Below are 26,734 nucleotides of genomic sequence, written 5' to 3' on the forward strand. Positions count from 1 at the left end.
ATTAAGGAACGTGGAGGGGAGGGTTCAAAGGGAAGATAATATATGTTTAAATTAAACTTAGATAAATCCGATTGAAGCAAATGATGACGAGGTTATTCATTTTCTGGAATACTGGCATATGTTACAAAATTAAACCACACCAGAGTAAACCCATCTTTCCTGACCTGTTCATGTTTCAATCATAGTTTATTTGTTAACCTCTTAAGCAGGGCTGTTTCAGTTTACAGTGGTACCTCGGGTTACATACGCTTCAGGTTACAGACTCCGCTAACCCAGAAATAGTACCTCTGGTTAAGAACTTTGCTTCAGGATGAGAACAGAAATTGTGCTTTGGCAGAGCGGCGGCAGCAGGAGGCCCCATTAGCTGAAGTGGTGCTTCAGGTTAAGAACAGTTTCAGGTTAAGAACCGACCTCTGGAACGAATTAAGTACTTAACCCAAGGTACCACTGTATTGCAGAATTGAGATTCAAACGCTCAGCTTCTGCACTTGGAAACATCATGTAGGATAAAGTAGACCTTGCTCGGAATCAGCAAGAGTTAGAAGATGTCGGTGGAATTTACAAGCGCCACCATTGTAACTGTCATGAAGCTAATAATAATAATAATAATTTATTATTTATACCCCACCCATCTGGCTGGGCTACCCCAGCCACTATGGGCGGCTTCCAAAAAAATATTAAAATACTGTAATACATCAAACATTAAAAGCTTCCCTAAACAGGGCTGCCTTCAGATGTCTTCTAAAAGTCTGGTAGTTGTTGTTCTCTTTGACATTTGGTGGGAGGGCGTTCCCTCTGCTTCTACTGAGTTTAACCGCAAGTACTTTTCTTTCCAGGCTCAACAACTTTGGCATGCTTATCCCTTTTGAATTCAACATGGAACCATCTTATTCAAATCCCAAATATCTGGGTGAGTTGGGGAAACCCTTTAGTGTTCCTAGAGATGGCATTGCCTTTGGGGGTGGGAGAAGAACAGAAGCATCAAGGTATGCCTATGATGCAAAACTCAGAGTAGACCCATTCAAATTAATGGACCAAAGTTAGTCATGCCGATTAATTTCATTAGGTTCACTTTAATAATAAATAATAAGAAGAAGTTATTTTTCATACTCCGCCCATCTGGCTGGGTTTCCTCAGCCACTCTGGGCGGCTCCCGACAGAATATTAAAAACACGATAAAACATCACACATTAAAAACTTCCCTAAACAGGAACTTTGAATAGGACTAGCATTGGATAAAACCTAGAAAGTCTAAAATGAATGACCTCTGTATAGAACATGACATCAAAGACATTTTGCTCTACTATACAGGAGAACAACTGTAGTTTAGAATTTTAGCTGGGTGCTGTTGTTGTTTCCCCCCCAATTTATAATCCAGAATATCTGGATTACACCAGGTCATTGAAGGCTTTCTTTCCCTTTTCCTCCTTCCTAAGCAAATGTGCTGTCGATGGAGACCACCTTTCTGATCAGCGGCCTCCTCTTCGCTGTGCTACTGAAACGCTGGGTCTGGGATTATACCATCACTGTTACCATGGCCCATGTGCTCTTGACTGTTGCAGGTGAGTTCAAGGCAGTCATGTACTAAATTGGAGGGACCCTTTCAAGGATGGAAAAAGGAGCAACGTCTGGCACTGGATTGCAGCTTTCATGGACCAGTGAAGTAACAGCCAACTGTCCAGCTAAGATATTACCGCATTGGCCTCAATATAAGCCTCACTCCCCCCCCCCCAATTCCAACCGTGAAAAGTTAAAGTGTGGTTTATATTCGTGACCTTACGGTATGCAGCCAGAAGCACGGGGCAAACAGCGCCAGGAGCGTGGCAAAGTGGCGCCCGCCCCGTGCGTATTCCCCTGTCCTCTCCCCCAAGGCCGGGAAGGGAGAGAGCGAGATAGGGGAAAGGCCATTGGCAACGCAGTGCGGCTCCCCACCCCCCCATAAGCAGCCAGGAGCAGTGAGGAATGGAGCGTCTTATATTCAGGTAATTTTTCTTTTCTTCTTTTTTCCTCTCCAATTTTAAAGGTGCGGCTTATATTCAAGTGCAGCTTATATTCGGGTCAATACAGTATCAGTCATCTTCAGATCTTTTGTTTATTTACTAAAGTTATACACTGCTTCATATTTCTACAAAAGTTTATAAGCAGTTTATAAGTTGCCCCCAAGTGAGTTAATACAAGGGAGTATAATACAAATTCCACATGCAATGCAAAACAGTATTACTAATCACCAGCATAATAACGACTTCAGATGGTATTTAAGGCTTGTCCAACTCAGAGTAGACCCACTGACATAAACATGACCACCTATAGTCTTCACTTCAGTGGGTTTACTTGAGTAGGACTTAGAACCTTCCACATTTTAAGTAACATAATTAAACAACTAAGAACTGACTGCAAAAGGAATTTATTGATGAAAGAACAAGATATATCCAGGTTATGGGGAGGAGAGAAATATAATTCACTTTGTATTTAAAGGCAGACTAACCTAAGCTGCACTTAATGAAAGAAGTTGAAAAACAATAGGCAGGCATCCTTCAAAATTTGCATTTATCCGAATTTTGCAATGCAGGTTGTCAGCTAAGCAAGGAGTACAAAAATGTATTAGGGTAAAGTGTGCATTAAAAATGCATTTATCGGCAAAAATTACATAAAATGTGTTATATTAGGGGAGATTGTTTTGCAAAAATGGATACATTTGTGACCTTCCCATTCACACCAGCCAGCATGCCAAGTAGCCAGAGGAATGATGGGAGTTGTAGTCCAATGCCACTGGTTCTCCACTCCTGGCCTAAAAAGTTCACCCAGCAGACAAAGCCAACTTTTCCCTTCTTCCCACAGGCATCCTCTCCGCCCCCACCACCCTAGAAGCAGCAGTAACAGCTAATGATCCTGCAAAATCAAATTTAAAAACAGCTTTAAAGCAAATATGAACATTACCAAGGAAGAGAGCGTTGTTTTTAAATAGCTTGCAAATGGCTGGCACCCGCCTCTTCTCTCATGTCCCTGCCTCCGCTATTGTTCTGTCCCATTAATCCCTGTGCCATGTGGAACCATCTTTCCTTCTCTCCCATCATGGCAGCAATGATAACAGGGAAGAGCCTTCCATTTCTCTTGTGCGCGGAAATGCCAGAAAGACAGGCGCCGACATCTGCAGCCTGCTGGTGCTAATGGACTGGAAAAAGGCACCCATCACTTCGCTGTCACCATGAGAGGTGCAACGCTCCCCCTCGGCTTCCTGTGTCAATTGCGTTGCTGGGGGGCATCTATGGAAAAGACTAATTGCTTAGTCATAAGCAAAGCAATTTTTGCTAAATGGGAGCCAGACACATGCGCTTTAGTAGAAAGGATTGTGTTGCTCCCGTGCCACAGTCCCCATGCGTGATTAGGGCCACTGCATCGGCCTCCAGCATGGGCATGATTTCTTGGCGTCCTGGCTGGGGCATGATAAACTGCAGCTGCTTCTGCTGCCAAAGCAAGGTGCAGTCACTCTCTCTCCCCCCTTTAAAATTGTGACTCGGAGGGAGGCAAACTTCTGTGCTCCAAGATTGAGATGGATGGATGAAAGGGCTAAGATAGGCAAATTAAGAGATGATTGATGAGCGAAGCGAGGAACGGGGAAGAGCTGCACAAAGAGATGAATGGACTTGCAAACAGATAGATGAGTCAGGTTTATTGGATTTGCTATGCCAGAACAGGGTGGTAGCCACCTACTTTAGTAGTCCAGCTCACACCTGAAAGGAGCTCAGCCCCCATGCTGGAAGATGCTGAACTGGAAGGGAAGAGGAGGATCTGGACCAATAAACTCTAGTTTTGTCCCCATCCTCCTCCAAAAGGGCAGAGACAGAGAACACAGAAGAGGAGGAAGCCAACAGGCAGTGCCACCCTCAGGATTGACTGTAAGAAAGAAGGCAGGCAGGTGGGGCAGTGACCCATTCATGCTAATGGTCCCACCTCTGTTGTGTATGTATGTTGCAAGTACAGTTATCCTGAGTACTGGTGGGTCACTCAAGATGGAGAGGAATAGGTAGCAGCAGCAAGGCCAGGAGGCTCCAAGAGTTGGTAGTGGATCCTGCACTGAGGTACGGGCTTTGGCAGCGGTCAAAAAATGCTAACCCAGAAGTCAGCCTTGCTTCTTATGCACTGTCACAGTTCAAGGACTCTTTCCAACTAGGAAAAATACTCAAAGCAGGACCAGAAGGATGTATGGTTGAGGAGAGCTCTGAGAGCCAGATAGAGTGCCTTAGAAGGCCACATTTGGTCCTCAGGCCTACAGTTTCCTGACCCTTCAGTAAGGCAAAGCTGTGCTTCAGGTTACTGAAAACGTTAGTAGTAGAGGCAACAAAGGGACATTGGACCCTGGAATGCCACATTTCTCCGATACGTTCTTTCCTACCAAATAAATTATTCTTTACAGCAGGGATTGGCAAACTAAGGTCTGTGGGCTGCATCCAGCCCAATTGCCCTCTGGATCTGGCCTGTGAATGGTTCTGCAATCGCTGCTTGGATTGGTGCGATCGCCATTTTTCCCTGGTCACCATTTTTGGGTGATTTGCCCCCCTTCCTCCCTCACCGTGGCGGCATCTCCTCCCTCCTCCCGGCTTCTCCCCACCCTGCAGAGAAAGGGGGCTGGGCTTTGATAGGAAGCCTCGCCGCCCGCCCACCGGCCTCTCCCCATGGCTGCGCTGTGGGCTGGAGCTTGGTGTGTCTGCTGGCCCTGTACCAGGGAAAGCTGGCACGAAAAGGAGAGGCGCCGCCACCGCCGCCAGCTCCCAACCACAGGCAGAGTGGCGGTGGAGGTAGGCAGGGGGAGGGGAGGGGCTGGGGGAGAGAGAAGCCCCCTCCACCGCGTGCGTGTGCTCCTGCGCACACAGTCCGGCCCGCTACTATGTCTGGGGGATGGTGAACCGGCCCCCTCCCCAAAGAGTTTGCTGACCCCTGCTTTACAGTATAGTGATGCCGGCATATCTCCAACTTTTCAGCTGACTTTTCTGACCTGTCTTTTGCAGTAATGAAAGAATTTCCTCTGGTTTGGCAATGGTGGCTGGCGCTTGGTAAGATTATTTTCAAAAAGCCAACTCTGCTTTCGAAGGGATAGTATAAGGTCTGCAGTATTCCAAGTCAATCCAACATGCATTGCTTCGTTTGGGAGTTCACACCTCTGACAGGGTGTTGAGGGCTGGGTCAAGGTGGCCCTCTCACCTTCACCGTGCTGTGCCCAGACCACCCAGTTTGCTGATTTTGTCAGGAAGAACCTGAAAACATGTTTCCTGCCTTCACTCCGATCTGCTAACTCTCATTGGCTAGTTATATGATTATGTCAGCTTCAGAAGGGCAATGCTTCCTGGTCTCATTCCAGCTTCTCTTGGGTAAAGGAGAGCAAAACAATGTCCAGTAGTGGTGGAATTGCTACTAAAAGGACCATGAACAGGCAGCAAAGGGACAAAAAACATGAGCAAAGAGTGGATCTGAATAAAGCTGTGCCCCACTCATCAAACCCCCTCTTTCAAGCTGAAAGAAGTTAGAGAACATCTAGTAATATACACTCATCAGTCACCACTGCAAGGAAGAGCCAGGACCCACAAGTTACCCAGCTGCCCAATAGTAAGTGCCCTAAGAATTCCTGACACTGGTTGCTAGGTAGTCCATTTCTTTTAGGGATTTTCCCCTGTGGTCATTGGTAAGCTTTGAAAGGGAGGAAGTTGCTGCAGCAACATTAAGAGTATTGTTAGGTTATCTTGCAGTAGGGCAGGGGTAGGCAACCTAAGGCTTGGGGGCCAGATGTGGCCCAATTGCCTTCTCAATCCAGCCCGTGGGCGGTCCGGGAATCAGCATGTTTTTACATGAGTAGAATGCGTGCTTTTATTTAAAATGCATCTCTGGGTTATTTGTGGGGCGTAGGAATTCGTTCTCTCCCCCCCCCCATATAGTCCGGCCCACCACATGGGTCTGAGGGATGGTGGACTGGCCCACGGCTGGAAAAGGTTGCTGACCCCTGCAGTAGTGTATGTGATGCCCTCCAGCTGCCTTTTTTCTTTTCTTAATCTTACTTGGTTGCGAGTTCCTGTAAACCACCTTAGAAACCTGTAATCAGTCAGAAAGGAATGATGTAATCTTAAATAAATTATTAGCAGAGGATTAGGTTAATTTAGACAATATTTCATATGCTGATTTACCTTCCCTCTGCAGCCAGCGGCCTCTTCATCATGATTTGCAGCGGAGAACTCGTGACTTACCTCGCCTGCTCCAACACAGACAGCCTTCTTTAAGCTCAAAGCGGCCTCACTTCTTCACATCAACACGCAATGCAAGGCACTCCCTGCTCATTAGAAAGGGACCATGGAGCATACAAAAGGTCCCAGTTTCAATTTCAGGTTTCTCCAGTTAAATCAGGGATGGGGATCCTGCAGACTTCTAGCTGTTATTGGATTCCAAATCCCATCAGCCACAGCCAGCATTGTCAATAGTCAGAGATTGGGGGGATTTGAGTCCAACACTTGGAGCATCACAGGTTTTCCATTCCAAAGTTAAATGAATCCCAGGTAGAAGGGAATGTGAAGGACCACTGCCTGAGACCCTAGAATAGAAAATGCTGACCTAGATGGACCTATAGTCTGATTTTGGCAGTATATGGTAGATTCTTCCAGCATTCCATTTGAAAAAGACAGGCTGACAAGGGTGCCTAAGCAGACGGCAGCATTTAGCTGTTAATCAATTACAAATATCAGCTTACAATGTGGCCTTGATTAAACAAACAAATTGCTAACTTTAGAAAATATTTTAAATACCTTACAAAAACTGTAGAGGGCAAGCACCATCTAATATAGGCACTCCTTCCAGTGCAAGAAGGGAGGTGCCTCTGGAGTCTATGGTGTCATCTGCTGCAAAACACACATACTGAAACAATGAATGTTTCTTCCCCCTTAGAACTACTGTTTTGTACAACTATATGTAATATCATTGTATTTTGTTTATTAAAACATTTATATCCTGCTGATGCAAAACAACTACTCAGGACTGCTTACAACATATATACTAATGGGGTCTGGACTGGCAGTAACTGACCAGGAATGAGATCTTGGGGTTGTATTGGATAGCTCAATGGAAACGTGGGGCAGCTGTGGGAAGTGGCAAATTCCATGTTAGGGATCATTAGGAAAAGCAAACTGCCATTATAAAAATCTATGTGAGACCACACTTGGAATACTGTGTAGAGCTGAGCTTTCAAAACTTTTCACGTTGGTGACATACTTTTTAGACATGCATCATTTTGTGACACAGTCATTCATTTTTAGTAGCAAACGGAGGTTAAACCAACCCCTTCCCAGCCCTGAGAGGAGCACAGGGAGTGTTCACATGACACACCTACACACTGCAGCCGACACACTAATGTATTGCGCCACACAGTTCGGAAAGCTCTGGTGTAGTTTTGGTCACTGCAAAAAATAAAATAAAATAAAGATATTGTAGAGCTGGAAAGGGGCAATCAAAATGTTCAAAATGATCCCTAAAAACAACACTTTTGAAACCCCAAATTCTTCAAGTTCATGGTATCACCAACACTTAGAAAATCAATTCATACTCTAGAATTAAAAGAAATATTGACTGATTTTGCCAGGGCTATCACACAATTTCTCTCTGGGCTTAAAACATTTCTATTGTTTTATCTCCAATCTCTGTGGGCCTGATATACTTTCTCATCATAATTAGTCCATGCACTGATAACTTTCATCAAAGCCCAGCACAGCCGTTCTCATTTTATGCTTATGTGTGTGTGTGCTAATGCGTATAAACATACAAGCTTCTACACTGCCCAAGTCTAATGCATGAAAGCACCATATAAGCTATTAAAGCAATACCATGAAATACCCCAGAGGCTGATATAGCAACACTACGTGACTGAACAGCTTCAAGAGTGCCATAGCCTATTACTAAGCTCCAGCAAAAATCTCATCACTGATCAGAGCTAGAGAATTTTATTGGAAACGAAAATCATTGGCATTTCAACGGTCATTACACAGTTCTGCAAGAACAGGTTTGCAATCAAATACAATTTGCCTTCATTTCAGTTACAACAGTCTTGATATAAATAACCAATTTTAAACTAGTCTTTCTATGCGTTATATACAGATTAGGAGGATGACACTTGAGGACTGCAGGCTGCATCTGACACATCAACGCTCTCGGAAAGTGGTAACTCCAGGGGAAAAGCCTTGGTAGGCTGGATACAGCTCATGTTGCCCATCGCTAATGGACCAACAATGTGAATTAGAACGCACTAGACATTAAGAGGGCTAGTAGGCAAGCCTCACTTTTCCTGAAGTCTTGACCAGATCTGTCTTCCCATATAAAACTACACCACTAATGTACAATCACTTTTATGCCTGGTTTTGAATGGTGGGAGCACTTTGCTACTTAAGACAAGGACAAACACAGGAAGTGTTACAAGTGGAAAAGAAACAAAAGAAATATCTGTAGGAAATGGACAGGTTTTGCTGTCCATAATTCAAAAGCTGTTCTCCATCTAAAGAAGGCCAAATATCCAATTATGCAGTAATACCTGATCCTAGAAAATGCAATCGATTTGCAGAAGAAGAGCTGAAGTGCAGAAAAGCCAGCAAAAAGTGTGCTATAGGAGGAAGAAAGTGACTTATCTCCAGGGTCACAAAAAGCAGTGCCATGAGGCTGCTTGATCACTTGCTCTGGCAGTAGGCACTCTGAATTTGAGCACACAGCAGCTTTTGTACAGTTCCTTCACTGAAAATCTAGATCAGAGTACACTGAGGGAAAGTCTCTCTAGGTCATCCTCCACCCCACCTTCTGCCATGAAACCAGTGTTTCCTAGTCATATAGAAACAAGAGCTTTAATCTCCCACCACCACTATTACTGGATAGTCTGGGTCATTTGCCCCCCACAATTCCTCCTCTGCCAAGCTGCAGGGCATGGAGCTTTGAAAAAGTTAGGTTCTCTAGTCTTGGGAGCCCTGAAACCAGCTGGGCCTGACCTCCATCTGAACAGGCTGCGTACAAATTTCCCCATCAGACCGGCTTCACATAACAAGGATCTGTTTAGCTGATACATAGGGCTTCATGGAAGACTCCAAAGCAGCTTGGTAGTCTATCAGTGGGACTTCTTGGCAGGCTGGAGCTGTGAGCTGACCCTTACGAATGAGATCACATAGATCTTCAATCATTCCTCTCAGTTTCTCTTTGTCTATATACAGGAAACAAAGCAGAGTACATATTAAATGTTCTCAAAAACAACCGAGCTTACATTGAACAAGGCAATGATGCTAATAAATCTACTGCTACTAATAAGCATATTTTTATTGTTTAGAAGTAGGGAAGTCAAAAGTGACACAAACAACACATGGATGTTGTTCAGGGCACAGATACTGAAATTCCAACTTGAGCTGGAGGCCGCAATGTATCTGAATACTAGCCGCTGGAGACCACAGAAGGGGAGAGGGCCCTTGCCTTCAGATCCTGCTTGCAAGTTCCATAGGTGTCTGTTTTGCTACTGGGAGAAAATGATGCTGGACGAGATGGGCCATTGGGCTGATCCAGCAGGCTGTTCTTATGTTCTGTTCTAACACAGTTCAGGATACCTCTTTTGTGCGCTGGATAGAACAGGAATGGTTTCTTTCATTGTTTGAACTAGAGCTTGATGTTCAGCAATTGGAGACAGGTGCAGAGCAGTGGCCTGTGAGGTGGGCTAAGATGCCACAGAGCGGCTCAGAGGGCAGCGCGAATTATCTACAGCATACTACTGGTATAACATGCAACTATACATTTACATTCATTTTACTACAGGTCAGAGATTCCAACACTAAAACCGGATAGCAGAGATGTGCAGAAACCAGCTCGAAGTCAGCTAATGCTTCTGACGATAAGGGATTCTCCAGGGTCTCAGGCAGAGTTCTCTCTCATCAATATACGGGGCCACACATCACCCTGCTCTTTTCTTCCAAATCCTATTTCACCATTGCACATTACCATAACTTACTCTGTGTGTTGTCCCTCTTCCACTGGGTCATCCAAAAGCCACGAAGTTTCACATCCTTAAAGATCAGTGCACTCTGCAGAAAAAAGCAGAGGGATTATGAAAGCTCTACAATATATTTTCTTTCGGAGGACATTTTGGAGGACAACATGACCTGGCATGAGAATGGTTTTGCCCCATAGATGCGAAGAATTTGGCCTCTGCCAAGGAAAGAGATGACTCGTTGCAAGGAAAAACACAACAGGAATAAGCTATTGCCCCTTAACAAATGGAAAAGTGCAGAAAAAAATTAAGTAAACCACAGAAATCTCATGGCTACTCACCACAGGGGCTGTTATAGGCTGCTTTGACATTCCACCATAGGTAACCATGGTCCCTTTGTGCCTATAGGAAGAATTAGCAGTGAGATTAGAAGATTAAATGGTTGGGCTTTTCCATTTCCAGACAACAAGCATATCCTCTTACTTCGGCACTCAAGTCTACTTTGTTGACCAGCTTCTCTCATCTCCTGGATATCTGGCTAATATTACCAGGATTAATTTGTAAGCAGCACAGCCCAACAGTTCACAGTAAACAGTACTGCACAAATACCAGAATGCTATTCCTTTTCCTGAGAAAAATGTCTTAAATTTAGATCAAGCAAAATATTGGGAAGGTGAGTTAGGGTACAAAAGTGCATAGGGGCCCTTTCAGAACAGCCTGCAGGATCAGGCCAAAGGCTCACCTAGTCCAGCATCCTGCTCTTCTCACAGTGGCCAACCAGATGCCCATGGGAAGCCTGCAAACAGAACCTGAGCACAGCAGCACTCTCCTCACCTGTGATTTCCTGCAAGTGGCATTCAGAATCCACCCTGCCTATTGCCTAAAGTCGATGACTAAGAGAGATCTGTTCCTTTTCAGAAAGAACATCTGCAGGTTTGTGGCCCTGGGCAATTGTCTGCCTTTAAATAACAGGGTGGCTCCTGGCAGTGTGTCTGCCGAACCTGGCAGGCCTTCAGGGTAATTTCAAGCGGCTACACTAAATTATGGAACACAAGCCAGCTTTGATCAATAAAGCCCCAAACTAGTGGGGTCCCAATTAGGATACCAACCCCCTTCCTGTGTCCAGTCATGACGACAACTAAGTTTGCTCAAGAGTAGGTTTCAGTCCTTCCATGATCTGTGTTCAAACAGCTACTGGGCATAGGAGTCTTTCGTGGAAGATATAGATGTAGAACTTTATTCCCGCAGAACATGAAACTCAAGCATGCTCAAGATTCAGCAAATGAGACCCTTTTGCACTGACAGGCATGTCAAAGTTACCAGCTCAAAAGCAAGGTATTCTATGTCTTTTAACGCATCTTAATTTCTCTCTTAAATGTTACCCATGCCGAACCTCTGTGATAGTGATCAATATAACTACAATTAAGACTGCTGGGAGCTGGAATCTCATATCCTTGGGAAAACTCTCTTTTTTTACATTAGGTATAAAGACTTTCAATTCACCCACAATCTTGTTTCTTCAAGAAACATGAGTGCACACACCCAAGAGAGGATTTTGCAAATCTGCACAGTGAACTAGGATTCCAGCCACAGGCAACACTATTTAAATACTGTACATTTATTTAAATATTTATCCCACAGCAGTTCACAATGCAAATATTTAAAATGTTTAAAATATGAAATATACAAGCAGTTAAAAACGGCAAGACAAAGGCATTTAGTAAACACTTAAAATGCACCCCCAACAAAGAGCTGAACTTACTGCAGGTGACGCAGCAACTCAGTGGCACTTTTCCCTCCAACGCCATTCAAAGCTAATATGGGCCTAGGGATTTTCTGGAGAACAAGAGATTGCACAGAAAATAAGCTCCTTCTTTTACTGCCTCCCCCCTCACCACATGTGTTTGCTGCTTTAGCTCTAAGATGTCAACCTTTCAGAAGGGATTCTCGCAAAGAGACAAAAAGAGATCTCATTTTGTGTCATTCAATACAACTATAATCAAGACTCCTATGAGATGGAATCTTTTATCTCTAGGATGCAACTGAGTTGATTTTTTGAAAAGATTCATGGTTTGGCCCATAATACGAGGAGGTAGCTTCTGGGCAGACAGGAGGAGAAACAGAAAGGAATGCAGAAAATCTGACTTCAGTTTTAAGGGGAATAATTGCAACTGAGGCTGTATGGTTTTTGTTGTGGTGTCAGTCCTAGGCCACCTCTGCCTTGCCACTCAGATTTTTGTCTTTGTTCATGTTTCATTGTCTTCCACTCTACCACCACCAAACACTCTGTCTTCTCTGTCTGTTTTGTTTCATTTATTATCAATCAGTAGTGATTCACTGCGGCAGCCCTGTTTTCCTTTGCCATCTCTGTCCTCCAGAAATCTGGTTTTCACTTATACCTTAAACAGCTCTTTTACTTCCGGTTTTCTCAGCATCTCCTCTGTGACGACATGGTCTGCTCCAAGGGACTTCAGTCTGTCTACAAGCTCCTGGAGATTGGGTCTGGGAAGGAAGGACAAATGAAAAAGGAATCCAGTTAATGTTAAGACCCGCTGTTTACCATGCCATGCTGCACAGTAGTGAGGGAGAACATCTTCTTGTACTCGCCATCATGTGAACCCAAGTCCTCATTTAGGGAGAAAAGGAAGAGCTTCTGCTGTTCTTCCTGCAGTCAGTCACTGAAGAAGCTTCCTCAGAATACGTTGCTGAGGGAACCACTTGCCAATTGCTCAGACACCTAAATAGATTATAATCCAGAAACCATAGTGTGGGAGCCATCAGCCATGCCACTTCCATTTCTCCACTCTTCTCCAAAATAAATCCCTTTTAATCAGACATCCACATACCCACTTTTCATTGACTAGACACAAGGGAGGGTTTGGAAGAAATGTAGTCAATTAAACGCTTCTAATAATAATAATAATAATAATAATAATAATAATAATAATAATAACAACAACAATATAGTAGTTAATAGCAATTATTATTATTAACTAAACTCAGACACTCATAGGTTAATGTAACACTGCATGTGAAGCAGTGAAGAGGTAGGAAAGCTGGGAAGAGGTGAAGCAGATGTTTAAAATGATGCCTAGTGTACAGTTAGTGGCTAAGGAGTTGTTCTTCTCTCATCTAACTCATTGGGAGCATCCCATGAAGTTGAATGGTCGGAGATTGAGAACAAGGAAGAGGAAATATTGTAAATAGTTAAACTATGGAAACTGATACCACAAGATGTACTGATGGCAGCTAATTTCAACAGCTTTCAAAAGGGATTAGGCAAAATCATGGAAGATAAAACATGATGGATACATACGACCTCCAGTATCAGAATACTAGTTGTGGAGAATACTAATGGGAATGCGCTATTGTGCTCATGTCCTGTTTGTGGCTTTCCATAGACATCTGACTAGCTATTGTGAGAAGAGAACACTTCCCTTACATTAGATGGGCCTGACTGCCCTGATCCAGCAAGGCTGTTCTTACATTCTTGGGGTAGGGCATATATTTGGCCCTCTCCTCATGCTGCATTAACCACATTGAAGGACAAAGATAACATACTTGAACTGTGACTGTCTTTTGCCCCCAGAGAAGATAACAGCAATTTCTGAGTAGTGGTTGAGGATAAAGATTTCAATGAAGGAGGTGGGGGGAAGCACAGATGGGAAAGGTTATGATTCCCCTCTTCTATTTTTAAAATTATTATTATGTTACATTTAATCCCACCTTTTTCTCCAAGGGGACGAGGTGGCATATATAGTCCTCTCCCTCTCCACTTCATCAACACAACCACTCTGTGACACAGATTAGGCTGAGAAACAGTCATAGAATCATAGAGTTGTAAGGGACCCTGAGGATCGTATAGTCCAACCCCCTTTAATGGGGATTGAACCTGCAGCCTTGGCGTTATCAGCACCACACTTTAACCAACTGAGCCATCCTGACTGGCCCAAGGTCACTTAGTTAGCTTCATGGCTGAGTGGGGATTTGAACCCTGGCCTACTAGGTCCTAGTTCAACATACTAAACACGACACCACTCCAGTTAACACCCCCTCCAAAACAGTCTCTGTGGCAGTTTTAAAAGTTTTCTTTTCTTTAAGAAATTGTGGAACTCTTAATTTGCACCTGGTTTTGTCTGTACCTGCTGAAAGTTATGCTACACTTTAAAAAAACCTACATTATGATCATGTTGCAGGACTGTAATGCATTTACCTGCTTAACTCTAACTTTGGGAATTGCTACCAAGAGAAAATCCTCTCCTGCCAAGCCAAGTCAAGCAGCAACTAGGGGAGCTGTTTGGGCCAAAGCAAAATAGAAAAGATATTCAGGATGAGCAGTTTCACTGTACACTCACCTATCTCTGACCACATTTATTGTTTTGAACCCCTTGGCTGCTGCGATCTGGATGACGGCCTGCCCCACTCCACTATTGGCTGCATTTTGGATGACTGAATCTCCTGCAGACAAACAGATGCATCTCTGTTTAAGATTCCCTTTAATTTCCTTTGGTGGAGTTTGCTAATTTTCATTCTTGTCTGTTACAGAATATAAAACACAAGAGCAACCCTACTGGGTCAGACCAAATGTTTCTCTAGTCCATCATTCTGCTCACAGTGGTCTATGGGAAGCCCACAAGCAGGACATAAATGCAACAGATTCTGAGAAGCCACAATCCATGTTGTTCTTAGTAGGAACCCATCACCCCTTTCAGTCCTAATCTGAAGACTTAGCTATAGAAATGATAAAATGGTTGACCACTGCTAAAATCTTGTTATTTCCATCAACAGCTATAGATTCTGGTACCAATGTCTGTGCTAAATCACTGCTGGTTGATAATAAATGAAACAAAACAGAGAAGACAGAGTGTTTGGTGGTGGAGGAAGAAGGGATGATAATGATATATGAATGAAGACAAAAATCTGAGTGGCAAGGCAGAGGTGGCCTAGGAATGAAAGCACAACAAGAACCACACAGCCTCAGTTGCAATTATTCCACTGCCCGAGTTTCACTCTTCCTCCTCCCTGTTTCTGGCCACATAAAGTCACTTGGGAAAAACAGAACAAAAATTCATCTTATGCTGCTTCTCGAACAGGCTCAGACTTGAACTTTGGAAATTCTCCCAGGGGATGAAATTCACGATGAAGGAGCAATAATTGAGAATACCTGTCGACATGATTATGCTGTCCAGACTAAAAGGTAATTAAGATGAGCAAAGCAAGTTAGAGTTCTTTTGCTCATCCCTCACCTCTATTCCTCCCTGCATCCTTGCTAGAGAGTCTAGTGATGCATCTTATAACTCAAGTACAGATCAGCTGGATTATAACAAAGGGCCAGTGGTTTCTCCAATGGTCAGCCAGATGCCTCTGTGTAGCCCCAAAGCAGGGCATGATGTCCAGTTGGTAAAGTTGCTCATGATGTATAAATACTACAAAACACACTGTCAGTACACACCTGGCTTCAAGACCTCAAAGTCCGACAACATCCGATAAGCTGTGCAGGGGTTGACACTTAAAGTGGCAGCACATGTTAATGGGATATCAGGAGGAATTTTCAGCAGGGTCTCCTCACCAAATATTGCCTCTGTTCGCCATGTTCCTGGTTTGAGGGATTAAAGAAAAAAGTCCAATTTGGGCAAAGAGTGCAGCTAGAAACAAGCAGCTTAAGTTAGAAGCTTCCAGTTCAAGAAATAGGTCAAAAATTATGAATAGCTCAATTCCTGCAAGCTAGTGGTTTCAAAATGTTTACTGACATGCCTAAGAGCAAAGAAGAAAATAAATTGAGTTTTTGCCTGTTGCTGGGTCACAAATATTTTCTTGGAAGAACATCAGGGCTGTTCTCTTTTCAGGCCTAAGTTGGTATGATAAGAGAACTGATTAGACCTCCTGATTTTCTGTTGTTGTTTAAGAGGTAAACATACTATGGGTATCTATGAAGCAGGCAATGACCATTGCAGTGCACAACTTTTAAAACACCCCCCTCCCCTATTTTATTAATCCCTGACTTCAGAAGTTTCTCTTTGTCCCATGAGGAGAAAATACAAGCACTATTGCTGAAGGTCACATAATTAATTTTTGGCTATCCACCAAATGCTGCAAACTCTGCCCGCTTAGGCATAAATTGTAAGTTGATTGATGAAAGCAGGTGGGCGCTACTGTATCTTCATCAGAGATTTTCAAGTGCATGTCTTTGTAGATGTACAGCAAAAGAGGGCATCTTTCTTTAAACTGGGGAATCAGACTATCAGACGGGTTATGGCCCTTGATGAGTATGTTTCCTTTCTCTTATCTAGTCGCAGAGCCAATTTTTCCTTAGTTAATTGTTTAAAAAAAGTTATTCAAGCTCACCAAGTCCTGCATCAGCTGGGATAACCAAATCACCTGGCTTCAGAGAAGTCACACGACTCCCAGCTTCAATCACTTGTCCAACTCCTTCATTCCCACCAACCGCAGGCAAGTCAGGCAGAGTAGCATACGTCCCTGCAAGATGACAACTATACCATAAAACATCCAAGCAGTTATTGGGAATAAGCCAATATTCAGAGTTGCTTCATTTTTTCTTCATATTCAGAAACAAGATGCCAGCATGTGACAGGCATATGACCATTTGTTAGTTATGACTGAAACACCCATCTTTCAATCAAAATAGTTTCCAAGGTGGTTAACAATGAACATAAACTAAAAGACAATTTACAACTTAAGTAAACGAAAAGTGGTAAATCTGTCACAGCAGCAGTTGGAACACTCACTCTCTGTCTCTGTGAATGAAGCTGCATCCTTCTCCCAGGTCCCTAGTTCAGGGATGGGGTTCCAGCTGCCTCCCAGATGTCATTGGTTTCTTTAACTTCCATCAGTCCCATTCAGCATTGCCAGTGGTCAGGAATGATGGAAGTTGTAGTCCAATGTTTGGAGGGTTTGGAGGGCGTGGAGTTTACAGGTTTCGCACACCTGCTTTGGATGTTCTGGCACCTTCATATCCTCCATGTACTCCTAAACACAACACATTGGGGACCTTCACCCCATGCCAGAGGCACAAGGGCCAATTCCTACACAATCATTTTAATTTGTTGCTGCTGAACAGGGAGCGGAAGCTGAAACTGCTGAATGGCAATTGCTGCCTTCTAGAATATGCTACTGCCTAAACCAGTCAGAGCCAATCTGGGAGAGAGCATGTTGGGAGAGAATCTGCAAAGTTGAGGGGTAAGGAGAACATCTCTTCCTGCTACTTCTTGCTTTCGCTCTTCAGTATTAAGTGGATAGCATCACTACTGAAAAGCACATATGAATATTTATGCACTTTATGGAGCTTTGCTGCCTATATGTATTTGGTGGCCAAATCGTTCCAAGTATTTAGACAACATTAATAACTTGCATGGCACACAGTGACAGACATGGCCCTTAGAAAAAATTGTTTTCAGAGATGGAAAGGAATTAAACCTGACTCAAATTGTGTGTGTGTGTGCACACGTGCAGGAGAAGGAAAGTTGGCCATGTAACCCCTGTGGTATATTCCACAGGGTATATCATTAAATTCAGACAATCTATTTTGCCTTATTACCATCTGACAGCAATATATGAAGAAATGATATGGGGAGCAAGAATGAAACTGTCTGCATGCAAGCCAAGGTTACCTTGAATCATATTGATGTCAGATGGATTGATAGGGGCTGCAATCATTTTCACATTGACTCCAGAATCCCCCAGCTCTGCCAGATCTATCTCCTTTAGGCTGGAAGGAAAGGCAGACAAAAATGCAATATTATGCTTAAGGCTCTTTCTCACTCATGTGATTCTTAAGCATTTTGATGGATTTTAATCTGTCTTTAAAGTATTCATCCATCAGGTTCAACCTCTCATCCAAAAGAGAACTTGTTTAAGTACCATTCAAACCTTCTGTTAGCATCCTTCTGCAAGAGCAGTTGTGGACCCTTTGTGGGTTCCTAACCAGTTTTATATGTGACCAATGGGTATCATTCATTCATTGAGATTCTCTGAAAACTGAGTGATTTTCCCAACCTGTTGCATTCTAGTATTTTCTGTATTCTCCTATTTTATCTTATGCCATTTGTTTCTGTTTAAAAAGCATTTGCAGCACCACCCTATAACACTAGCAAAGCACTATTTAGGATACTATGTTAATTCTGGGATGGGAAACAGGATCTGGCTGGCAGGCTAAATCACAAGCTCACCCACCCTTTGAGGGCCATTTTGACAGGTGGAAACAGCTACCCACCCACTCATCAGTCTGGTAGCATCACCATGATGTCAGGCAATCCATTTTTCTTTGAGCTCAAGTTGTCTTGCAAAGGAAGATACCAGCCAATCCAAGCAGAGCTTGAAGTCAATGCAGATCAGCTGATTGATGCTGTCTTCAAGCTCCAGTCTGGCAGAGATTGATGTCACTTGGGAGCTCCAATTCACAGCTACTGAGCGGAATCAACCCCAGCAGGGCTTGCATTTGGCACCAAGTTTAAAAGGCACCAGTTGCCAAGGAATAATCAGGAGCATATTTTAAGCAGACAGTGGCAGGGAGAAGCAGCATCTTTAATGAATGGGACTTACTTCTGAGTAAACCCATATTAAAGCTCTCACCCATAAGTCTAGGATTTGACAGATTTTTAATGGGGGGAAATAGTGTTATGTCAAGTGCTATATGAAGTCAATGTTGTAATTCCAGCTGACTTGTTAGAAGCAGTGTCTCAAGCACTAAATTGCTATGGTGAGGAAGCAACAAACATCCTTCTAAAGAATGCACATGGAAGATCTAAAATGTGCTACCTGGCATTAGTGGGATCCCTGCACTAGCTCTGGCCACCTTATACCCTTTGCAAAAGAAACCTTGACTTCCAGCTGCTTGGACACGGTAGGCAGCCAAATTAATTTGCTGCATCTCCACTGAAGCACCTGCCCAACACACTAGATTCCTGAATTGAAGAATGACACACGAACAGGCAAACATTACATCCCAATGAATTGGTCCATCATGTGATCTGTTAGCAATTCTGTTGCTACCCCAGAGAGCAGAGTGGAAAAGTTCAGTTCTTTTGCCCTCAAAAGAGACCAAAGCATCTCAGTAATTAAAGGTTAGATTCGACAACACAATAATGAAAATTAGTTTCAGCTAATAAGGGACTTCCCTAAAGGCTTTGAAGTGTTATAAAAACCCATCAGCAAAAAGTTTGTCTATATTTAGATTTTTTAACCCTGCTTTCCTGCCCTAGGGCTTTCAAAGCAGCTCACAGTAAGAACATCGCACAATAGCAAAACACAGCAAAAATGACACTACCACATTACAAATCACAAACCAGACTAATACAATTTGAAAAGGCAGCCACATCACACCAAGATCATTCACCTACAAAGCCATAAAATACATGATAAAAACACACACAAAAATGCTTGAAAAGGCAATTTAGAAAGCAGGTTGAATCTCAACAGCTAGAACAGGGTGACGAACCTGTAGCTCTCCAGATGCTGTTGGACTCCCAACTCCTATCATCCCCAGCCAACATGGCCAATGGTCATAAGATGATGGAAGCTGTAGCGCAACAACATCTGGAGAACTGCAGGTTCCCCCCTCTGCATCTGAGGTACAGCAATCTGTTAAACATATTGGAAATGTAACTTTTGAAATAGACACCAGAAGACACAAATGTTCAATTTTTTTTAGCACTTTAGACATTAGCATTATTTGATCATGCAGAGGAGGGTCTCTGAAAATATGTGTTGAACCTCTGTGTAAATAGAGGATGAAAAAAAACCCCTTTTCATTCACCCCAAGTCGTTTGTGCTCCCTGGTGGGTATTTCTGGGCACGGTTTCCAAGCTTGAACTCTCATAATCACTTCATTTTTAATTTTTTTTTTTTTAACAGGAGTAGCCCCTATTTACTGGTGCCTGCCCCTGCTAAAACACTTTTTGCCTTTTGCAGAGAAATAAGACAGTTAAAAGAAAGCATGCATAAGATTACAACTATGAAATGTATGTTGGGATGAATGCAGTGAGACAATGCATCCCATTTTTACCAAAGGCTACAATCCTACACATACTTTTGAGTTAACATGTCAGGCACCAAGTGTTCATTCTAATAAACAGACTTAGATTTTTTTAAATGTTATGGTCGGTTTACTAACACACATTGCTTTGAAGCCAATGCAGGACAGGCTACTGCAGAGTAAATCAATATAGCCTACAGCAGAACATTGTCCTGGCTGTTTTTATTTTGCTGTTCAGTTGTTTAGAAAGGCATTTTATTGTTACCACTGTAAGGTTGCTATCAGTGCAAAAGGCAGGAAATTATTCTTAATAAAAATAAACTGTGGGGAGGTCAGAAGTTCTGAAGTTACAATAAAATAAACCACTGGGTGTGAATATATCTGTTACATCTCTCAATGATGGTCAATGTAGACGGTCCCATATGTGGCGTGGGGACAGGGCACGCTCCAAACTATGAGCCCTTAATCTTAACAAATAGTATATACATTTAGTTAATGTTGCCACATAAGATCATAGCGATCAGATTCTGAAAAATGCATTTTTAGGTTGTAAAATAATTTCCTTTCACAGCAGCGTTTGGTACATCTTAGACACAGAGTGAAATGTTTGCCACAATGTTATCCGTCACTGATGGATTTAGCACTGATAACATTGTTTAATCTTTTTCCACAAAGATACAAGCCACATACAGCTGGAGCTGTTGGAATTAAAATAGGTTTGGCTGTTTTAATAGACCTGTTCCAGCCGTTTCCTCTGAAAGCATGACAACTCTTTTCAGAGGCTTCTGATCCTAGTGTTCTAAAACAACCGATCACAAACACAATTGCTCATTTGCAGCCATTAATGTCATGGGGAATTTGTGTATAGACTCTTAAGTACAAATAGCAAGGCCCTTGTTCAAGTCGCAAGTAGCATCTGTGCTGCAGTTAGGGAGGCTTTATAGCTTAGCTCTGTTTGGAATTATTGCTCATGTGTTTGGACTTAACTGAAACAGAGTAATCCTTCATTCACATGACTCAAGTGGTTACATTCTGTTTGCCTCTGCAGCTTTGTGCTGTAGTAAAATTCATAGTGTATTTTACCTGCATGATATTTAATCGCCTTCCTCCCACAAAGAGCCCACTTCATTTTCCCTTTGTTGCAGATTCATGCACAAACTTTCCTCTCAACTGTTGTCACACACTTGGGGTGGCCTTGCCCCACCCCCTTTTTAAAAAGTGGGTGAGCACCACAGCAATGTTTTGTTAGCGTAGTAATTGCTCAGAGACACTGCAATAGCTCACCTTCACCTGGAGACTTGTTCATTCTATGTCAGAGATAAAGCAAAATTTTCTTTAGGATTTTCTCATTTTTAGCTCCCCAGGTTTGCATAGGGACTGAGACACAGCAACTTCCTATCTGCCCTCAAACGGGGTGGGGAGAGGAAGATCTGAGATTTATATTAGTGGCAAGATTTATAAAAGTGATTTATAGGAGTGGTTTCTTTGCAGCAGCACTCTACATTTGGCACATGGGTAGGGTACACAGACACACCATTGAGGGTAAAGTCTTTGCTTACTCTATCATACAGTGGTTTGGTGGAGGGGGACTATGGGGGAGCGTAGCTCTAAGACTTTTGCCTTCCAGGAAAGGAGAGATAGCATCATCTCCTGGAGCACCAAAATAACTGATGGACCCTCCTTGCTTGTCACCTCTTGATGCATCCTATCATAGAATCCAAATCAGAGTCGGAAGGGACCCTGAGGGTTATCTAGTCCAATACTCTATAGAACCAGCAAACAGCAAAAATCCAGTAAAAAAAATGGAAGCTGCATTAAATAAAAATAAGAGGGGCAGTAATCACCCACTGAATGCCCTAAATAGAACATGAAACACAGTTTGACGGGGGTCTTAAATATAAAGGACATGTGCCAAATAGCTATCTGGGGGCATGTATTCAACACTAAGAGTGCCAACACAGTAGAGGCCCTACCCCTGGACACCACTCTTTTAACTTCTGAAAGTTAGGGCACCTAAAACCTCAGAATACGATCTTATGGAACAGGAAGATTCTTCTGGAAGGCCAGCTTTCAGCGTGTCAGCAGGGTACATCCCCTCAACTGTCTTGCCATCTGTTGTTCATCTGGTCATAGAAAGCCAGGATTAACTGAAAAGAAAGCTTACTCCTTCACTTGCAGACTCCTATTTTAGCTTCCACTTCTCTGCACTCTAGAACGTAACCGAGGAAGGAAGGGTTTACATATTACCCAGTATTCACTGTATCTCTGCACACAGAGAAGACACACAGTAACATCCCTGTCAGGACAAATTTGGAGCGGTGGTGGTGGTAGTATAAGAACCCTTTCTGCACCACAACAGTACAGTTGGGAACTTACGTGAGCAGTCTGCATCTTAAAAAAAGTAATTTAAAAAAGTAGGCAAATGGGGGGCGGGGCACGCACTGAATACATCCCACAGGCTTGCCATCCCTGCTTTTAAAAGGAAAAGAAAGAACATTTTGTGATGCTATCATAGCATAGTCCTCTATAAACCACAAGATAGCACTGTGAGAGGCACACATGGTTCTTTCATGGACCAAGAAAGGACTTCTCAGGCCACTATTTTTTTAGTGACTAAAGGCATGTGGTTAATAATATATTTATCTTATAAGATGCCAGATGTGCAGCTAGTGTAGCTGGTGCGGAAAAACCAGGAACAGTAAAATCCAGTAGAGAAGACAGTTTAGTCTGAGCCCTTGATCTCAACATTTCTGAACAGACCAGATTTCTTTTTTCAAATTTATAGCTCCCTTGAAAAATTGATGTTCTAATGGAAATGCGGACAGACCATTAATTACTACATTGCCAGCAAAGTATGGCAGGAACCTAATCATCCAAATTTGCTCAAATTTATTACGCCATTCAGCTGAATAATAGTCACTCGCTTCAACTGATCAAGTAAATTGTGTAAGAAATCCATTGCTTAATCTACAAGATGCTGGGCAGGGAATTTTATGGCCAATTGTCATATTTGATTTCCTTTCAGGACAGAAATTAAATATCACTGTGGCACTTTCAAGAAGTAACACGGGAATCAGGGGAAGAGAGTGCAGAATCAATTTACCATAACTAAACAGGGATAAGTATCCTTAGCAGCACATTCCAAAGTTTTTATATCAACATTGCAAGACCCCCCAACAACTTTCTCCAGCCACCACTGCTTCTCTCATAGCCTCTGCTGACACCATTTTTCCTCACCTATTGTCCCAAATAGATTTATAGCCTTCTTCATCCCCAGTCAGACCACTAATAATCTCTTCCTGCAGGTTGCCCATGATGACAACCCAAGTTGCACCCTAGGCCCCTCAGATTGCCTTATCAGCCATGTTTCCTCCTCTTGGACTAGCATGTGGGAGGTAAGATACCTTCCTGCTAGGCATCTAGAATGCTTGCATACTAAGAAAGTGTACCTCTTAAAGTTTATTTCTATTGACTTCAACTGTCCAGTAGCCCAATATGACATAAGTCATAGTTCTGATACCCTTCACTCAATCTTCCCCTGCCCCTTGTGGGCCAAATTTGACATGTTGGTGAGGTCATTCACTTGTCAATCACCTGATGACTCTCTGTGGGGACTAGATTGCACCGTTGATCCCTGAACAAGGTAGGCTTGAAGTAGGCTTAAAGACCCATCAACGTCAAGCCTGCTTCTTGTGTGATCAAATTATCCATGTTGAACTCAGCTGTGCAGCCAATTCAGCCTTGTGACGTCTAAATATTTAAAAACATAGTTTAGTTGTAATAAAAACCACAAATATTCAAAACAAAAATGTATGATCTGATTCAAAAAAACTATTTATGCTACATTTTGGAACCTGAAGCCATTACAACTTAAACAGCAGAAGTTAAAATCCATATTTCCAGATAACTAAAGAAATTTAGCAGTTAATTTTTTTACAACTGGATCTAGAATTTCTATACTATACTATAATCTTGTAAGAAAATCTGAAATTCAAAACTCAGGCTCAAATTAGAAATGAGCTATCATTAGAGCAGAATCAGAAGTTCCTCGTTATATCTACGATTTTGTGTGTTTGGAGCAAGCTGTCTCTCTGCCACAAAGTCTAACCTACTATTTTAGAAGCAAAAACATGCATTTTGAACAACAAGAGCTCTCACTCAAAATCAGATGTAATAATAATAATAATAATAATAATAATAATAATAATAATAATAATTTATTATTTATACCCCGCCCATCTGGCTGAGTTTCCCCAGCCACTCTAGTATTCATCTTACTATGACTTTGCTAAAAGGATTTAAAATCCTACAGTTAGCTGGACCTTGACTTTTTAATCTCACCTAAAAAGTTATACTTGTAGGCTTGATTATCCCTGCCTTCCTTCAAAGTAAGAAGGAAGAAATGTCACTCCATTGAGTATTATATCTGACACAAGGCAGACTTAATGTCAGACCTACTTAACACAAACATTACCTGCTTGCGTACTTGGAAGATTTCAGTAGGCCAACTCCCACCCCCCAAAATCCCCAGAATAAAACCTGAACTTTAAATAGTCACTGAGACTGTAACAGCTGGGTATTTTGGCCATATATGGTATGGCAAACACATCCCCATATCCAGCACAGGAGTGCTGTGTCCAGTTTCCAAAAGGATGTGATCTCCAAAGCTACTACCGGTATATTCAACGTCCCTTCAACAAGAATGGAAAAATGTTTGCAACAATCTAGTAAAAGATGCTAAAGAATGAGGTTCTAGGACCAGAATGTAAAATCTTACCATAAGCTACATAAGGTTGTTTCAATTATTTCACTATTTAAATGTTTTGCACATACTATCACTGAGAGCTGATGCCCAGCAGCTGAGAACTACTCTGCAATATCTGTCAGTTGGGGTCTTTAGCTTACCAATTCAGAAACAGCAATCCGTGATGGGCAAATCTGCAACTGCAAAGCGTGGAAAGAAACTTCCACACACATGTCCTCATCATGAGAACGGAAGTATTTGGGGATACCTCTGAACTGTTTTACTTCTGTTGCTCTTCAGGAAATAGAGCCAATTTGAATATAAGGCAATGGCTGTGACAGTGCAGGAGCTTCAGGGCCTCTTGGAAGTCCTTTGAAATCTTGATCAAGCTTTGCAAGTTTAACACGGCCACAAAGGCAGACACTTACCCAAAAGAAGGAGAAACCAAGGCTAGCTCACCAATTACCAGGTCCTATATCCTTGGCAATTACATCTTAGAGAAGGTCAAATAAAAAGAGCAGGGCAGCGGGGAGTGCAAGGAGGAAAGGAAAATTCCTAAGTACACAGAGGCCAGTTCCAATGCACACACAAAACCATAACAAAAGCTTAAGTTCTGAAATTGCATTTTATTTTTATGCCATCTTCAATGATGTAATGATTACAGGTGATGAAACACTATGCACCTACACTCAGGAGAAGCTCTAACTTTGAATAAACTTAACACACTAGGTAGGAGAACAGCCGAAGCATGTAATCTCTCTCTTCCCCTACGACTTAAATACAGTGGTGCCTCGGGTTAAGAACTTAATTCGTTCTGGAGGTCCGTTCTTAACCTGAAACTGTTCTTAACCTGAAGCACCACTTTAGCTAATGGGGCCTCCTCCTGCTGCGCCGCCAGAGCACGATTTCTGTTCTCATCCTGAAGCAAAGTTCTTAACCCGAGGTACTATTTCTGGGTTAGCGGAGTCTGTAACCTGAAGCATCTGTAACCTGAAGCGTCTGTAACCCGAGGCACCACTGTATTCTCTTTCTCCAGCCTCCCCTCGCCCTGGTGCTTCTTGCCATCATGCCATACCATACCTACGTGAAAGGCAGAAATTCAACAGGTGCAGCCTCCCCCAGCCCGGGCGATGCACTGGTGCGGTAGTGGTTTCCCGCTCCACCAGCTTAATTCTTGCCCATTCTGAGGCTGCAAACCCAGGACGCCCTGAGCTATATAACGCAGCCCCCCACTAACCCTACGGAACACAGCGGGACTTTTTCACATCCAACCAGACGTCTATAGCGCCGTTGGGCTGTGTGGACGTGGCTTCTCCCCACCGCACCTGCTGTCTCCATGGCAAAGCGGACACCCGGCCCAGCCCAAACATTTCCCTCCCTTACTTTAAGACCTGAGCCGGCTCCCCATGCTGCTCGTAGACCAACCCGCGAGGCCGCGCCCGGGCAGTCGAAGCCGACAGAGTGCGGAGACCGGCGCTCAACAGAGGCCGTAAGGGCCGAGCGCGGCTCCCTCGCGCCGCCACAGCCGTTAAACCCATAGCAACCGTTTCCGCGGGTGGCGCGAGGCGATGACGACAGCTCCAGCGTTTCTCGCCGGGCTGTATCAACGCGCGTCACCGCCGCGCCTCCCTTTCACGCCACTCACGCGGAGTGGGAGGGGCTTTCCTTTCTCTGGGTGGAGTGACCCATGACTTGCAGAGGCGCTGGTGCCCGCGTGGTTTTTTATTTCAAGGGTGGGGAAATGGCGGAGTGGGAGTTGCTGCCTCCTTCAGCCTGACCTGCGATTGAATGAGGTTTTGGGGGGTGGATAAAGAATGCTTGTACGACCTCGAGCTCCTTGGAGAAAGAGGTGGGATATTAAATGCAATAACTGAATAGAAGATATGCACACCCTCCCAGTTAAAATCATATGCAGCAAGCCTGCGACTTAAGCGCATTTAACGTATTTGGATTCAGCTTTATGTGCTTGCCAAAAGAAAGCAAGAAAAATTGAAAGGTGGTGGGCGACTGGGACAAA

At 43.2% G+C, this 26,734-nt stretch overlaps 2 protein-coding genes across 5 annotated transcripts in view; one reads left to right on the forward strand and one right to left on the reverse strand.

Moving 5' to 3' along the window:
- Window positions 1-6,914, forward strand: part of LOC310710915 (putative transmembrane protein 244) — a 56,049-nt gene extending 49,135 nt beyond the window's left edge. The window contains exons 3-6 of the mRNA XM_083512260.1: window positions 837-910; window positions 1,437-1,562; window positions 5,007-5,051; window positions 6,187-6,914. Coding sequence (XP_083368386.1) covers window positions 837-910; window positions 1,437-1,562; window positions 5,007-5,051; window positions 6,187-6,266 — 325 coding nt within the window. The 3' untranslated portion in view covers window positions 6,267-6,914. The remainder of the gene's footprint in view (window positions 1-836; window positions 911-1,436; window positions 1,563-5,006; window positions 5,052-6,186) is intronic.
- A 1,043-nt stretch (window positions 6,915-7,957) lies between these two features.
- On the reverse strand, window positions 7,958-26,285 carry MECR (mitochondrial trans-2-enoyl-CoA reductase). 4 transcript variants are annotated; one of them, XR_014528291.1, is made up of 11 exons: window positions 26,101-26,285; window positions 17,611-17,708; window positions 16,328-16,459; window positions 15,435-15,578; window positions 14,338-14,440; window positions 12,382-12,484; window positions 11,745-11,818; window positions 10,324-10,384; window positions 10,004-10,076; window positions 8,729-9,211; window positions 7,958-8,651 (listed from the first exon to the last, which is right to left on the reverse strand). XR_014528291.1 is itself a non-coding variant. In XM_083512214.1 (10 exons), the coding sequence occupies exons 1-10, from the start codon at window positions 26,253-26,255 to the stop codon at window positions 9,048-9,050; spliced, it is 1,107 nt and encodes a 368-aa protein (XP_083368340.1). In that variant the 5' UTR covers window positions 26,256-26,285; the 3' UTR covers window positions 7,958-9,047. The 4 variants fall into 4 exon arrangements, 1 of the variants encoding a protein (XP_083368340.1); XR_014528292.1 differs by lacking the exon at window positions 26,101-26,285 and adding an exon at window positions 25,802-26,052; XR_014528293.1 differs by lacking the exon at window positions 26,101-26,285 and adding an exon at window positions 23,568-23,586.
- Window positions 26,286-26,734: the final 449 nt, after the last annotated feature.

The sequence above is a fragment of the Podarcis liolepis genome, assembly GCF_965112155.1.
Source record: "Podarcis liolepis genome assembly, chromosome: 7".
In the NCBI taxonomy this organism is placed as follows: Eukaryota; Metazoa; Chordata; class Lepidosauria; order Squamata; family Lacertidae; genus Podarcis; species Podarcis liolepis.